General features: G+C 41.9%; 1 protein-coding gene across 3 annotated transcripts in view; it reads right to left on the reverse strand.

The window, feature by feature from the left end:
• The window catches only part of Lamp2 (lysosomal associated membrane protein 2), a 51124-nt gene extending 36162 nt beyond the window's left edge, over nucleotides 1-14962 (reverse strand). For 2 of the 3 annotated variants that reach the window (XM_021152776.1, XM_021152777.1), the window contains exons 1-2: nucleotides 14751-14962; nucleotides 817-932 (exon numbers count right to left, since the gene is read on the reverse strand). In XM_021152776.1, coding sequence (XP_021008435.1) covers nucleotides 817-932; nucleotides 14751-14805 — 171 coding nt within the window. In that variant the 5' untranslated portion in view covers nucleotides 14806-14962. The remainder of the gene's footprint in view (nucleotides 1-816; nucleotides 933-14750) is intronic. The other variant, XM_029472999.1, reaches the window with a different exon arrangement.
• Between the last annotated feature and the right edge of the window lie 1927 nt (nucleotides 14963-16889).

Here is a 16889-nt window from a genome sequence, read left to right on the forward strand (position 1 = left end):
TGCATATAACCATCTCCAAGGAAAACTCCAAAGAATCAATGAATTCAAAGTCTCCCCTCCAATCTAAGCAGAACAGTTGTAAGAATATTAATACTTTTAGAACACAGGACTTAAGTGTTAGGCAAATTAACCTGAGATCTTATTTGTACCCAGTATAAAAGGTTAAAAAGTAGTGGCTGGAGATCTGTCTCAGAGGTTAAGAGCACTGACTGCTCTTTCAGAGGTCCTGAGTTCAGTTCCCAGCAACCCCATGGTGACTCACAACCATCTGTAATGAGATCTGATGTCCTCTTCTGGCCTGCAGGCATACATAATAAATCTTTTTTTTTAAAAAAGTAAAGGGTATAAAAAAAAAGTTTAAATGTAAAGCTGGACATGGTGGCACACACCTTTAATCTCAGCACTTAGGAGGCAGACAGAGGGGAATCTTAGTTCCAGGACAGCCAGAGCTCCACAGAGACCCTGTCTGCAGTGGTGCGGGACAAACAAAAAATGCTAAATGTAAATAAATCCTGATAGAAAACTCGAGACTGGAAGTAGTACAGTGCTTACCACCCAACAAACAAAAACTGCTCACTCTAGTGCACTAGAAAAACTGCTCCCTGCTTAACAGCAGCACCTGCTCTTCCAGAGGATTCCCAGCACCAACTTGGCAGTTCACCCTCATCTGTAATCCCAGTTCCACAGGATTCAATGCTCTGTATTGACCTCTCAGGGCACTGTATGAATGTGGTGCACAGATACCCATTCAGGCAAAACACTGTAAGCAAATAAGCAAATAACCCTAAAAAAAAAAAGGCAGAGATGTTTACTTACATTGGTGTGGTTTGTAGTTTCATATGTTATTGTGAAATTCATCTCCCATTCTGCATAAAGGCAAGTACCCTTTGAATCTGTCAAATTAACTATCAATGCATTGGACTGAACGGCTCCTAAAATAAAAAGACAATATATACAGGATAAAAATAAATTCAAGGTACTGCTGAAGTTCAACCAGCTCTAAAATAAAACATGTACGTTAAAAAAGATGGTTATCTTGGTGATTATATTTCTTTGTAGTTTTTAACAAGCCACTGGTAATAAGGGTAGCATTTTCTCTTTTGGAAATGGTTAGTTGATCCTTGATGCTTAGGGGATGGCAGAAACTAGTGGCATCTGATTCTTACATTCATTCACACCTTGTTAGTTCAGTTTTAGACATTACAGTTGTCTTGTTGCTGTTCTTATTTGGTTTTGCAGTGCTGTGAGTCAAAGCCAGGGCTCCATACATTTGGCTAGCACTCCACTGAGCTGTTACAGCCAATGCTTTCTTAGGTTTTGAAGTAACTAATGTAGGGGCACGTGTGGAAAGTGTATTAAGTCCTGCTTCTCTCAACCCAGTCAGTGAAACTTTCTCTGCAATGATGATTAATCAGATGGCTTATGTTCTGACTCAACATTCTGTTGCCAACTATATGACAGGACACATGGAGATCTTGCCAAATGATTTTATTCTGATGTAATCAGGTTTAGCTTTTCTAAACACAAGGATCACAATAACAGAGAAGCAACAACTCAAAGGGTTGTTACAGCCTAGTAGATCCTAAGAAAGGTCAATCTTTACAAATGCAGAATTCATAACTTCATTTCTCACTAAAACTGAATTGAGTAAAAAGTTTGATGAACCGTTCTCATGGACCCGCAATCTCTTCCTACATTCTCAACCTGCTCCTTCTGTAAATGGAGAAACTTTCACGCAGAAATGCTTTGGGACTTATCGTCTAACTCTAATCTTCTATTACTTAAAGGTCGCTGCAACATCGCCTATTAAACTCAAGCCCCTAAAGTGTCAATATTTTAATGGAGAAGGGGAAAATATGCCAGGAAATTCACCTGCAACATAAATAACTGGCAACCTTTTGAGAATTGCCTTGCATGTCTAATACATGACCCAAGGGGACGCTGCTTCCTGTTAAGATCACTGCACACCCTTTAATGCTATCCAAGCAAGCCAGTGTCATTTACAGGTAGAGACATGCTATCAAACTAAAGAGAAAACTCCTAAGAGGAATACCAAGCCAGCATGCCTCAGCAACCACTTTCAAGCCATACACAAAAGGCTACCTTTCATGCTCCAGAGCCCTAGCTGCCTTAGCAAGCCCAAACACTATGCTAAAGCTTGTGGTGGCTGATAATGACTAAGTATTGGCAAAGATTCATTTCAGAAAGACCTTGTATAAGGAACATAGGTTTTTGCCACCATTCTTTTCTTTACAGACAAGAAATGGAGCTGCCAAGCAGATCCAAGTCTACCTGTAGAGTGCTGCTGAGAACTCCAACTTCAGCTGGAGTTTTGTTTTGCCTGTGCTTGATCTCAAAGCTTGGCATAAAGTTCTCCAGCTTGTATCCCTGGTATAAAGCCTCCTTGGTCATGATAAATGATCTTTTTAATATGTTGTTGCATTCAATTTGCTATGGTTTTTAAGAGTTTTGCATCTATATCCATTACAGGTATGTGTGCATCTCTCTTTTGCTGTAGTCTTTAGAAGTTGAGCGTAAAATCGTGGCTACAAGAAGCTGGGCAGAGTACATGAGAAGGGATGAAGAAATGCCAATCAATAGAAACTAAATAACAGTTAGGACACTTAGGAGTAAGCAACCCTGATATGCTTCAACATCAACACACTGCATGGCACAGCAGCAGTATACTGCACTTCAAAAGGAAAGGATTTTTTCAAAGCTTTTCCATAAAGAAATGAACAACACCAGGGAGCAAGGTTTAGTTTGATTCTTTAAAATTAGAATTATTCATATGCATCCAAAAATCATGACATCTCATTTTACTGTGTACAATTTTGTTTTATGTGTTACTTAAAATCAATTTAAAGATAAAGGATCCTCTTCTTCTACCCAAACTACTCAAAACTATTATGAAAGTAATTGAGAAGCCAGGCATAATGGTGCACACTTACAACCCCAGCATCCAAGAAATTGAGGGACGGGGCTGCAGAGATGGCTGAGTGGGTAAGAGCACTTGTTCTTGCAGAGGATGGAGGTTGGATTCCCAGTAACCACATGGCAGCTCACAACTGTCTAAAACTCTAGTTCTGGGGGGAATCTCATGTCCTCTTTTGGCTTCTACGGGTACTAGGCACCCACATGGAGTACAAACATACATTCACGCAAAATACTAATACACTTTAAAAAAATAAATCTCAAATACTGGAATGAAAGAAAAAGAGGGGGAGATATGCAAGCTCGGCTGGAGATATGGTTCCATGGTTAAGAGAACTAGATGCTGTTCCAGAGGACCGGAGTTTGATTCCCAACACCACACGGGGGCTCACAACCAACATTACCACCAATTCTAGGAGATCTGATGTCCTCTTCTGGCCAAGGCTGGCACCAGGAACACATGTGATCACAGACATATATGCAGACAAAAATACCCATGCACATAAAATTAAAATAAATATTTAAAAAGATGCTGAGGCCGGTAAAAAGTTAACCTAAGCTGTTCTCAAGGCAGGTGGAGCTCTATGAGCTTGAGACCAGCCTGGTCTACAGAGCAAGTTCTAGGACAGCTAAGGTACAGACAAAACCCAGTCTAAAGAAAAGAAAAGAAGAGAAAAAAGAAAAGGAAAGGAAAGGAAAGGAAAGGAAAGGAAAGGAAAGGAAAGGAAAGAATAGAATTAAAGGAAGGGCCGGGCATGGTGGAGCACGCCTTTAATCCCAGCACTGGGGAGGCAGAGGCAGGTGGATTTCTGAGTTTGAGGCCAGCCTGGTCTACAGAGTTCCAGGATAGACAGGGCTACACAGAGAAACCCTGTCTCTAAATAAATAAATAAATAAAATAAAATAAAAATTAAAGGAAAGAAGGAAGATAGTAACAGGATCAATTTGCCATGGCGAAAAGGAAAGGCTTTAAGAAGAGATTCTGGGTTGTATCTCTTTCGACCAAACTCAGGATACCAATCTTGACCAATCCTGGCACAAGACTGAGAACAGAGGGATGCCCCAGGCCCCGGACACACCTAGCCATCCTTCTCCAAGTCCACCTTCATCAGGACTGCTTTTACTCATAGGTTTATCAGCTCAAACTAAACAATTCCAAAATCCAGATTCATTTTTTACTTCCTCCTCCAAAAAAGGACTCCTCTCGTTTTCTTCCTATATTACTACAGACCCTCTGAGCTGTCCCTAAAAAGCACTGCCAGATACAACTTGTTTCTCCAACACTGAGGCTTAATTTTACTGGTTCCCAGACTCCAAACTAAATTTAAATTCCTGTCTGACTCTCAAAGTAACCCTTAATCTTGTCCCACCCTATTGCTCCACCATCATTCAGACCATTTTCCCAGAACACACCCTTTAATCCGGCTGAACTAGTTTCCACTGGGCCCAAAGGCTACACTCCACTCAGCTTCACTTCAATTGTTTCTAGCACTTGAGATCCATTTCCTTCTGATGGCTTAAATCTTCACCGTAAGGACTACTACTTTGGGGCTGTAAAGGTAAAATAACTGTACCGTTCAACATGAATCTAACTGCTGGTCCACACATCATTGGCTGCTATAGAAACTGGAAATGTTGAAAACTTGCTTTCCAAACCTCCTTTACAGCTAAACTGTCCCTAACAACTCCACCCAGACTTAAAAGTAAAAGAGCTGAGGAGGGAACCAGCTACAGAAAAAGCATCCTATGGGCAAGGAAAAGAGCAGGTTCAAGTACCCAGAAAAAAAGGTATGCTAGCCAATGGTAGAAGCTTAACTACTATTATCAGTTGGTCATAGCAATGCAAGCCAGTAGCATGACCTGGGATATTAGGTTTTGGTATACCTGACCAGAGTTCTCCCTCTGTCTAAGTAAACTGATATACTATGAACCTTTTTAATACATTATTTTGTGATTTGGGTACAGGAGATTGAAATGGGGAGCAAGTGTGCTACCACACAACTACATGCCCAGTCCTTGCTCACTTTAAAGCAAAATGTTATTGAGATGTAACATCACAGCTCAGAGCATTTTTTTTATTACATGGGCAAGTGTAAACCCTCCTCCAAGAAGCAGAACATTCCAAGTACAGTGTTGGAACCTACAGGAACAGTTTCCAGGACACTGGGAAGATACTGAAATTCACAGATGTTCTAGTCCCTTACATAAAATGACGTATACCGTATTTGTACATAATTCATCCACATGCTTCTATAACCTCTCTGGATCACTTATATAATAGAGCATAAATGTAATGTAAAAAAGAAAGTTCATAAGACTCAGTATACTTTTTCTCACTCATCCTTTGATCCACACCTGGTTTAATCTGTGCATACAGAACCTGTAGAGGACAAAAAAGGCTGACTATATTCCCAAAGTTCTTATAGCTTCTCCATTCAGCTACTATTTATTCCTCTTCCAAAGTAAAATGCCATCCTGACATATAACAGATGACTACTGCCTCTTATTTTCTTGGCGTGGTATAGGCAGAATAACATACTATGCTCTCTTTTAGGTCTGTCTTCTTTCACTCAACCTGTGAGATTCACTGTGGTATGACTGCAATTCAATCATTCTAGTCTAGTGCTTCTGATGTCAGGGTGAACCTTTGCTATAGATCTGTGGTATTGTTGATGGACAGCTAGAAGGATCCCAATCTGTCCCATCACAGAGGCAGATGTAAACACTCTTTCATGGACTGGTAAGCCTGTATGTTGAATATTTATCTAACAATGGAATTTTATGGTTTCAAAGACTATAATATGTCCCACTGCAGTTTTCCGGTTTTATTGTTATTGCTACGGGGGGGGGGGGGGGGGGGGGGGGGNGNTNTTTGGTTTTNTGGTTTGTCTGTTTTAAGACAGTCTTTTTTCCTCCCCNCCCCTTTCTTTTTGAGACAGTGTCTCACTATGGCCTTGAACTCAGGGATCACTTGCTTCTGCCCCCAAATCCCCTGGAATCAATCACCCTGCCCAGTCAGACAGTCTTGCTATATATCCCAGAATGCCTTGAACTCACTGTTTTCTGGGCTGGCTAAGAACTCCCATTTTCCTCCCTGGAATTAGATTTGTGCTACCAAACCCTAACCCACTATGATTTCAATAAACTCCCTTTTTGCTTAAAATCCATCAGGTTTTGTTCTCTTGTAACTGAGACGGAAGCTGGGCATGGTTATGCAAGCCTGTAATCCTAGCACTTAGGAAGCTGAAGCAGAAAGATCATGAGTTCAAGGCCACTCTAAGCTAGCCCCTTACAACCAACCCGTTTCAAAAAATAATAATAAATGGGACCCATACTTACATGCTATCTCACTTATCCACAAAGTTCCCTTGAATATAAAAGCCCTTACAGAACAGTCCATAAAACATATTTGCACATCTCAGTGGACTTTACGCTATCTTGAATTACTGATATTTTTAATGTTCTTTCAGTATTTTTTATTATAGGGACAAATGACAGATACTGTTCAAATGAAGAACTACAACTGGCCAGTAAATACATTTAAAAGTATTCAACATCAGCAGCTCTCAGGACAATGCAGATCCAACTTATTTTGTTATTGGCTCCTGTCTCTCCTACTGGCAAAAGCTCCAAAATATAGCACTTCCGAACTGCCACTTCACCGCAAACTAGTATGTTGTGACAACTGATGTAAAGTAAGCAATTTATGATTAATAAGATACCAAAGTCTGTGAGTGGGTGATAAAGATTCCCTTTACAAATGTTTCCGTCACTCATCTGAATTCCAATATGCTCCTTTAATCCTAAAATCTCATCTAAGCCACAGACCTGAAAGAGTGTCTTTTATATGAATGTCATCTATCTTGTCTGTCACACTGAAGAACAGGTCCGTGACTGTTCCTCCATTAGTGTTCCTAGTAATGCTGAATACATATTAGGTTTTCAATAAATACTGATCGATTATATCAAAGTGAAAACACCCTCAATGCAGACCTGAAATTTGGTTCAGTTGTACGGCTCAGTTGTATTACAGGAGGACAGTTTTCTTTTGAACTTCCAAATCATGAACTTATCAGTGTTCTGGATATTGCCACAAGGCTCATGTCAATTTTCCATAAACTGTGACTCATATTTCAAGCCATGAATAATGCTTTCCCCATAAAGTGAAAGATTAATTTTGAAATGTAATACTTGAGTAGAGTGTCTCTGGCAAGTGATTTCCACACTTAACTGCTATGCTTGATTTTTAGAATTGCCAAACTATTTTAAAGGCTGTATGTATGTTGAAGGCTGTACGGCCTTTCAAAGTCATAGCTGAATATATCCTAGTATCATGGAGCTGAGACTTTATTCTTGAAAGAAAAGAAAAAAGATCATGCCTCACAAAAACAACATTCTCAAGTGCAATGCTGCTGTCAGGGCTGCTCCAAATGGTCATGTATAGGTTTTCAGAACTCGGCTAACCATTGGAAAAAAAAAGTGGCTAAGTTTTCATGGGTCTGTTTGGCCCAAAAGGTGCCTGGAAGGTACATAGACTAAAACAAAGCACCGTGCCAGCACATGCCTTTAATCAGCAGACATAGGCAGATTTCTGAGTTCGAGGCCAGTCTGCAGAGCAAGTTACAGGTCAACCAAGGCTGTTACTCAGAATAACCCTGTTTTGGGGGAAAAATAGAGATAGAAGATAGAAACAAAATCCATATAACAGGGGATGGAGAAATGGCTCGGTCACTCCAGAGGACCCAGGCTGGATTCCCATAACCTACATGGCTATTCACAATCGTCTTTAATTCTAGTCCCACAAGACCCAACACCCTCCCGTGGCATCCTCAAGTACCAGGCACAACATGGCAGACATGCAAGCAGGCAAAGCACTCATAGAAATAAAATTTAAAACAAAAACAAAAAAACTAAAACCCACATAACAGTGATCTCAGAAACAATATAATGAAATGATGAAAAGAACTCACCACCCACATGCAAAGCTGAAAAGCTACAATCCACTCAGGAAGCCAAACATACTAGCTGTGAGACTCTGGGCCAGTTACTCTTGCCAAGAACTGCAGTATTTGTCTAATGGGTTTCTCGATGGGGTATAAACACTCTAAGCTAAGAGAAGTTTTCCAAGCAAGTTAGAGATCCTGTTTATAAGCCTCCCTTTCAATAAACACAGGACGTAAAGAAAGGGAACCTGTCTCATTCTAAAATGTATCTTTACTTTCGGCCCATTAAGTCCTACCCCAAACTTTATCCATTTACCTTGAGGTTGGCCAAAAAGTGGGGGTTTTGGTTGGTTTTTTGTGTGTGTGTTTGTTTGTTTGTTTATGGCAGGGAGGGAGGCATACAAACCTGGAGAGATAGCTCAGTGGTTAAAAGCATTTGTTGCTCTTGCAGAGGACCTGGGTTCAGTTCCCAGCACCCTTATGGTGCTCACAACCATCCTTAACTCCAGCTCCAGAGCAACCAACTCCCTCTTCTTGTCTCTGAGGGGCACTAGGTCATGAATGTAGAACACAGACATACACACAAGCAGAAAATGCATACATATAAATAAATGTTTTTCTTAAAGGCATGGGGCCAGAGAGATGCCCCAGAAGTAAAGCTGCTTATACCAACCTGACAACTTAAGAACTAAGAACTAGGTTCAATTCCTAGAATCCACAGGGTAGAAGAACTGACTCTTGCAAGTAGTCCTCTACATTCCGCATGTGCAACATGCACATATGTACTCATACATGAATACACACACTCTACAAAACAGGGCATAGCCTATAATCTCAGCATTCAGGAGGTTGAGGCAGGAGGACTGCTATGAATTCCAGGCTAACCCAGGCTACACAGTAGGAGTTGCAGGTGAGCTTGAATGACAGAACAAGACCACTGAAAAACCCACTGCAGGACAAAAGGCCCCCATTTCCTTCTCTGTTAAGTGACAAGTTTCCCATGAGTTTACTACATCCGGTTAGCTGTTCTCATGTTTACCTGTGACTCCCTTGTTTACATTTTCCTTTTTGTTAGGTCTGCTTACAACAGAAAATACAATTTTACGCTATGAATGTTGGTGCATGAAAAGCAACAGTTAAAACTAACAAAACATAATGTTCTAAACCATAAAATGACTTCCTGGATTCTGTTTAAGGTCAGAGAGTAGGTAAGAAAAGGAGACAACTTTACTGAAGTAATGGAAAGTGCCTATTGCTGAGCCACAGTTGGCAGGCCTCCAGAGTGCTTTTGTAATGCACACTGGGATCCCAACAAGTACTCATAAAATCCACTTCTGGAATGGAAGAATCTCCGAGCACTTTAGAAACTGATTAGGAAGCGCAGCCTTCCAGAAGCAGGATCCCAGAAGCTCTCTCCAAGGCTGAGACAAGGCTGGGTTGCAGACAAAAGTCACAGTCAATTCCAGGAAAATAAGGCTAGACACACAGGAATATTTGAATATTTAGAACCCTATCAGATGTGATAACCAAGGACTCATGGACATTGTCAAGCCTGCCCTTTCAAGTATCTCTACCACAGATAGATGAATCTTAATTGAACCATGAAATCAAAGTCACTGTGCAAACAAACTGTGGTAAGGCTACAGAGGGGAAAACAAACCAACAGGAAAACGGTGTTAGACATTTTTTGATGTTCTCCAAAAGGAGAGGTGCTGGTTGTTTGAGAAAATTAATTCTCCTCACCAAGTCCTTCTTAGCTCTCCAAGTTGGGCCTCATGCCTATACAGGCAAAGTTTAAGTGCCAAATGTGATGGTGCATGCCTGAAATCCCTGCACTGAAGAGCTAGACGTAAGTGCGCTCTTACATTTGAGGTTGGCCTGGTTGCCGTAGAGTGTTCCAGGGCTACACAGTGAGACCGTGTTCCTCCTAACCCCCCAAACAGCAGCCCAAGGAGGAGAGACTAGAATTATCACGTGAGACCAGCCTATAATTACCTGAACTCTTAATGCTCATTCAAAAACACAAACGAGCTTTTTGTAAAACACCCTGTAAGAGCCACAGAAGACAAAAGAAGATCACCTTTGGTCTAATTCACCATCTTACCTACTGACCTTCGGCCATTCCACAGTAGGTCTACCTCCTCCTCTCAGAGACTAAGACCATAAAAACAGAAAATAGGCTACTACACCTAAGAGCTGGAAAACATACTCCTTTTTCAGCTTCAGTAATTTATTTGTTGTATTTTGACTGAAAGCTCCTATTAGCCTTGATCATGATTTCCCATCCCCTCCCAGAGCCTCCTCACCCACACCATTCCAAAGGCTTACAAGTATGGTGGGCCTCCTCCCAGCACCAAGGTCTCTGCCCAAACGTCACTCAACACAAGAAAGCCTTTTGACCACATAATATACACAGGTCACCCCAGCATGCACTATCTCAGCTACTAATTTTTATTCCTTCTTATTTGCTTCCTGTTTGTCCCACTATCCGAAATGTTACTTACCTATAGGGCTATCTTCACCCTCTAAAATGTAGGCTCTAGGACAGCAGACCTTCCACTGTCCACTGCTGCCTCCCTTTCATCTGGCTGTGGTTAGCTTACAGTAGGCAGTTAATAATTTCTGGGAGGGAGTGGCCCCAACCTGACCTACACTCAGGATAGTTAACAAAGCTTTTTTTTTAAAGTCTCACTCAAGCTGGGGGGTGGTGGTGGCGCACGCCTTTGATCCCAGCACTTGGGAGACAGAGGCAGACAGATTTCTGCCTGGTCTACAGAGTGAGTTCCAGGACACAAAGAAAACCCAAAAGTTAAGCAGGGCATGGTGGGGGGCAAATGTTTAGTCCCAGCACTAACGAGGCAGAAACATGTAGATCTCTGTGAGCTGGAGGCTAGCTTGGTCTGCAGAGTTTCAGAACAGCCAGGGCTATTTCACTGAAAAACTCTGAGGAAAAAAAAAAAAAACAGAAGTTAGGCTAGTTATAAAAATCGATGAGCACAGAGGAAACGATGGAAACAAAATTAAGCAATGATGTTAGGCAAGGACTTTCATCTGTTGCCCTTTTCATGTCTCTAACTCATAGGCCTTTTCCCCCAAAATGGTTGTCTTTCATTGTTTGTAATTCATTCAAATGAAAGCCAAGAGAAGTTTTTTGTGAGCCATTTGTAGTGGTCCGCCCCTTTAATCCCAGCACTCAGGAGGCAGAGAGTCTGATCTATACAGTGAGTTCCAGGACAGCCAGAACTACACAGAGAAACCCTGTCTTTAAAAAAAAAATTTAAAAATTTAAAACTAAATGTCTATGGAAAACAATATAAAGTTTAATTAAGAGTATCTCCTATATTTACTTTAAAACAAGGGTTTTCGTCTTCCTTTTTTACAGAAATGGCTGGAGACTGAACCTAGGGCTTCACCCACTCTGTGTAAGTGCTCTCTACAACTGAGATATAGCCCTAACCTTAAAGTAGACTTTTGTTTTGTTTTTGTTTTCCAAGACGAGGTTTCTCTGCGAAACAGCCCTGGCTGTCCAGGAACTCATTATGTAGACCAGGCTGGCCTCAAACTCACAGATCTGCCTGCCTCTGTCTCCCAAGTGCTGGGATTAAACTTGTGCAAAACCACTGCTCCACTAAAATAGTTATTTTTAAGAAGCCACTGCTAGAGATGGAATAGAATTATGAAGTTTGCAAACTGAACCAGTACACCAATCAGAGTACACAGTCAGGACTGGTACCCACTTAAGTACCAAGACACAGTTATGCCTACAGTTTTCAAAACCCTATTCTTTGGTGTCCATTCTGACATGAAAATGTAAAACATGTGCCGAGCGTGGTGGGGCACACCTTTAATCCCAGCACTCGGGAGGCAGAGGCAGGCAGATTTCTGAGTTCGAGGCCAGCCTGGTCTACAGAGTGAGTTCCAGGACAGCCAGGGCTACACAGAGAAACCCTGTCTGGAGAAAAAAGAAAATGTAAAACATAAAATCCAAAAACAATTCTTAAGACCCGCAGAATCTTCCTCAGCCTGACAGCAAACCAGGATATGCCTGAAAGAAGAGCTGTGCAGACCTAAAAACTAGATCGTGGGGGGTGGAGGGGGCTCATCCATCACTCTTCCAGAGAACCCAGTTGATTCCCCAGCACCCACATGGCAACTCACGAGTGTCTGTGCAAACTCCAGTTCCAGGGGGATGTGATTACCGCCCTCAAACTGCCACTGGTACCAGGGACACATGTAATACACAGACATACAGGCAGAAAAAAAATACATAAATAAAATATAGATAAATCAAAAAAATATTAAAAAAAAAACCCCGACCCTGCATCCTACATTATTGCTCCTGTAACTCCCTTTCTGAAGTTGTGGATGGAATCAGCTTCAGGAAACATCTAAAAGGATGAATCTAGTTAACTACAAGTCACAAGGTTTGAGTTCTTCTATGTACTAAGCCTTGTCTGTTTACTTTCTGCAATGAGCCTGTACTGCTTTTTTAAATGCAAAAGAAAAGACTTCATTAAAAAAAAATTTTAATGGCACAAAAGCCAGCACATAGGTAAAGTATTTTTCTCACATTCTCTGAACAATAACAGCATTATGTTTGCACAGATTCAATTGGCAGGGAATTACTGGTTAAACAGGCCTTTGTCAGATGTTCTCTCATCACTGATAAGGTGTTTTCCACTGCAAACAAGCCTGTCTTTGGGGTCAGCCAGCCCTCAGTAAGTGCCTCACAGGTAAGGCTTAGAATCAGGTGTGCATGCTCAGCCTTGTGACCCAATTTCAGAAGTGTTAGAGGAGTTTCTTACACAGTATGCTCAGCTAGATCAAGGGCCTGCAAACGTATTAGAGTCAGAATGTTCTGGACTATGGAAGACGTCACAGAGTCTTGGCTTAGGTGAATTATATCTGCTGGCATTTACTGTTATTAGAAATGAAAGTTGATAAATTAATAAATAGCAAGGACACTAGAATCATATCGGCACATATTATGTACACAACTTCTAGAAAACTCTACTGTGTATAAGCAAAAGCCTAGGAGGAAAAGAAGAAAGACCTTAATATGGTTGGGGAAGGTTTTGATTCCAAAGGCTCCCTAGTAAGCTCCTTGGGAGTCATGGGAGGAGCTCACTGGATGCTGTGCTCTAACATTTGGCACTGCTGATGTTGAAAGAGAGAACTCTTTTTTTTTTAATTTTTAATATTTTTATTACATATTTTCCTCAGTTACATTTCCTCTTTATTGAGAGGGGCTGTTCCTGTCCTTGCAAGCAGATTAGCAGGATCCCTGGCCTCTATCCACTCGAAGCTGCCCAGTGGGACACACGCAAATTCCTCTAGAATACATATATCTATACAAATAAGCAGGTGATAACAATAATAAAGAAGGCATGGGTTTGAAGAAGGGAAGGGCGAAGTATATGGGAAGATTTAGAGGTGGAGAAGGGAAGGGAAAATATAATTAAAATACAATCTCAAAAAAAAAAAACTCAAAAGCTATTACGGGAAAAATAATGCCTCTAAGAAGATATTGCCAAATGCCCACTGTGTAAGAACACACTGTACCAGTTGATTCTATCCCACCAACATGTGAATTACAAATGCAATTCTTTTGCTTTTCTCAAAGCACCCTCAATAGACCTATCTCCAGCCCATTCTGGTCTGGGTCTTTTTTCTTCTATCTCTTTATTAAAGCACAAACAGCAAGAGGCACAAGGTAACAAGGAGCAGAGTAAATCAGGTCAGGAGGACACTGGGATCAAAGTTCAAGCTTAGGCTGTTATGGACTCTCAAGTCTATTGGGACAGATAACAAACAACCAACATTATTAACCCAGCAACTCTTCCCACCACTTTAAAACCACGACTAAGCTGACCTGTGGTGAGAAGGAAAAAAAAAAAAGTAGAAAAAAAATCCAAGCGGTTGTGAAGAAAATGGATTGAATATACAAAGCTCAGATACACAATTACCATCTTGGAAGCTCCCCGGCTTTAGCATCTAGGGATATTTCTGTCGGGAGTCTGGCTGGGAGGAAGTAGCGAAAGTTATGCGAGAAAAACAAACAAACCAACAAAAATCAAGCAAACCAACAACACCAAAAAAAAAAAAAAAAAAAAACTGAGATCCTCAACACCTTCAAGTCAGATACTCACTCCCCACCAAAGTTATCCCCTCATCCCTTTAGTCTTCGGAGGTTGGGTATAACTTTTCTTTCCGGAAGTTACTCCAGCCCCAGTCACTATATATATATCACTTCACCCTCAAACTCCAAGGCCATTCCTTAGCTCTTCAATCCCTGCTTCTCCCAGCCTCAAGTCCTACCTACAAAGCTCCCAAAACGGTGTCTCTGTCCCTTAGGCCCTACTGTCCTATCTACCTACCCCCCCCATGCCCNCCCCCCCCCCAACAATTTCACGAGGGTACAGCGCCTTCCGTACCAAATTCTATTTCTCGCTCTACACTTTTTTTTCACCATCTTTAAAACTCTCCCCTGATCCAGGAAACCAAAACTCCCCGGTGTCTGCTCCCCGACTCTTTTTCCAAGTTGCTCTCTCTAGCCCAGAGGTCTAGAACTCTGCACTCCTCTTGCCTAATCCCTCGACGTCGTCCTCCCTCGTCCCCTTACTTGCCCCGCTGTTACTCTCAGAGGCCCTCCTGGCGGGCCATCCCACGGCCAGGCCTTTCTCCAGGTCCTGTGTCCCCCCTCCCGGCCCCCCCGCGCCCCCCCTCCGCCGCCGCCTCGGGCCGCCGCCGCCCTGTGTCAGCTGTTCGGTCTCTCAACGCCTCCTCAAAGACCAGTCTTTCAGGTTGTGGCCTCTGAAACTCCCCCGATCCCCCGGGCCCGGCTGAAAGACACCAGAGGGCCCAAAAACTCACCTAGGAACAGAAAGATCAGGATGAGCTTTGCGCCCTTAACCGGAGAGAGGCACATCGTGATCCCTCAGGCCAGGCGATGACCGGACCTACAATTCGAACGAATCCCCTCGCAGCCCTGCGGAAGCGAAAGCACGAGCGACCACCGACCGAGGCACGGAGGCACCGCAAAAGCCTGGACTCGCCGCTTCAGCTGGAGTCATAAGACCAGGGGCGGGGTTCTTTATTCCTTTCAGCCAATCAGCATGCTTAGACGCTGAGAGGGAGGCGGTGATGTCCGGGCATGAGGGCGGCGTGGCCACGCCCTGGCTTTTTGGTTCACAGCCATTATTAAACTAGAAAGAGATGTGCGAGGAGGGCATTTTTTAAGGCTAGCAGGAAAGGAGGAACTTTGATGCTTGTAGACAGTGGGTTATTTCTATTCTAGGTCCTTGAGAACAAACAGCATCATTTTTTCTGGCAACAAAATGGTTGCTAGGCCTCTCAAGATATATATGTGAATATATATGAATGTAAATTTATATATATGAAAATATATGTAAAAATAATACACGATTATTCAAGTATGGAGACCACCTACACAGTTTATACTATAGGTGGATAAGGAAGCTAGGGGGTATGGAGTCATTGACCACCAGATCAGACCATGCTCTTGAAGTTCACAAAGTTATAACACTCTCTTTCCTTGATGGGGAAATTGAAGTCAGAAAGAGGAAGCATATTTTTAAATAGAGGAAGAAAAAAAGAGAGAGAGATAAGAATAGAAGGAAATTAAGATCACTCCCATTACTACCCAGAGACACTCTTTACAAAATACATAAACTTCCAGATATTTTTCTATCTGGAATACAAATACAGTTAATGTTCTCTAATGAGTTCATACTAAACCGTATTCTGTACGCTTGCCAAGTGAACAGTAAACAAACATGTCCCAAAACAACAGAGGCAAACATTAACATAAAACTCCAGAGTTGGAATAAAGCAATGACCTTCAAATGTTGCTTTCCAAAACACACACACACAATCTTCTCAGGGATTTTTGGAAGTAGTTTTTGTTTTGTTTATTTTACCTGGTGCCTTAGAGACTCTGAAACAAATGCCCTTTTTCCTACAAGCTTACTGTTTGTTTGAGGTTTAATCCTCACTAAGTTGCCTAATAGATATACACTTAAAATATACACTTAAAGTATAGCTGTAGTTCAGCTGGCACTTGAACATAGGATTCCTCGGCCTCGGCATGCCAAGTAGCTTGGGTTGCAGGGTTTCTCCTCCCATCCTGTCTTATTCCTTTACTAAAGAAACACCTGGGGTGATTCTGATGCTGAGGCCCATGAACTGCACTTAGAAAAGTACTAAAAGCAGTGGTGTCACACGCCTTTAATCCCAGCACTCCGGAGGCAGAGGTAGGCAGATCTCTGTTTGAGGTTAGCCTGCTCTACAGAGCAAGTTTCAGGACAGCCAGATTCTGTTTGCACAGAGAAACCCTGTTTCAAAACAAACAAACAAACAAACAAATAAACAAAAAGACAAAGAGAAGCTCTAAAACATAGCTTCAAAGTCATGCAGTTCAGGAGATCTTTAATCTCTGGCTCTATTTAAAAATAAGCTTAAGAAGAGATTTGTCGGGGCAGCTTAGTGAATTCTCAGAAATTCCATGAGACACTGGTGAGGATTTTTCTGTGGAACATTATAGATTTAGTTAATTCTACCTCAGTCCCCCACTCCAACCCAAATATTCATAACCACAAATCTGCATTCACAATCATTTCCTTTAATGTGATTCATCCCTGAAAGTAAGAACCCTTGCTAATGAATGTTTTTTTCTGTCATGGGTGAAATTAAGTCAGGAGCAAACACCTTGCTGAACATGGGACTAACATACATTACAGCATTAGTCATTAACTTTAGCAAAATGTCATTTGACCATTCTCCCATTCACAATAGCTGGCTAGAGCCATGTTCTGGGTCTGCAGGGAACACATGACTGAATGAAGCCCTTAGAAGTTGCCCCATATCCAGAGATCCATCCCATGATCAGCCTCCAAACGCTGACACCATTGCATTCACTAGCAAGATTTTGCTGAAAGGACCCAGATATAGCTGTCTCTTGTGAGACGATGCCGGGGCCTGGCAAACACAGAA

This window comes from Mus caroli, chromosome X (genome assembly GCF_900094665.2).
Source record: "Mus caroli chromosome X, CAROLI_EIJ_v1.1, whole genome shotgun sequence".
NCBI classification, from domain to species: Eukaryota; Metazoa; Chordata; class Mammalia; order Rodentia; family Muridae; genus Mus; species Mus caroli.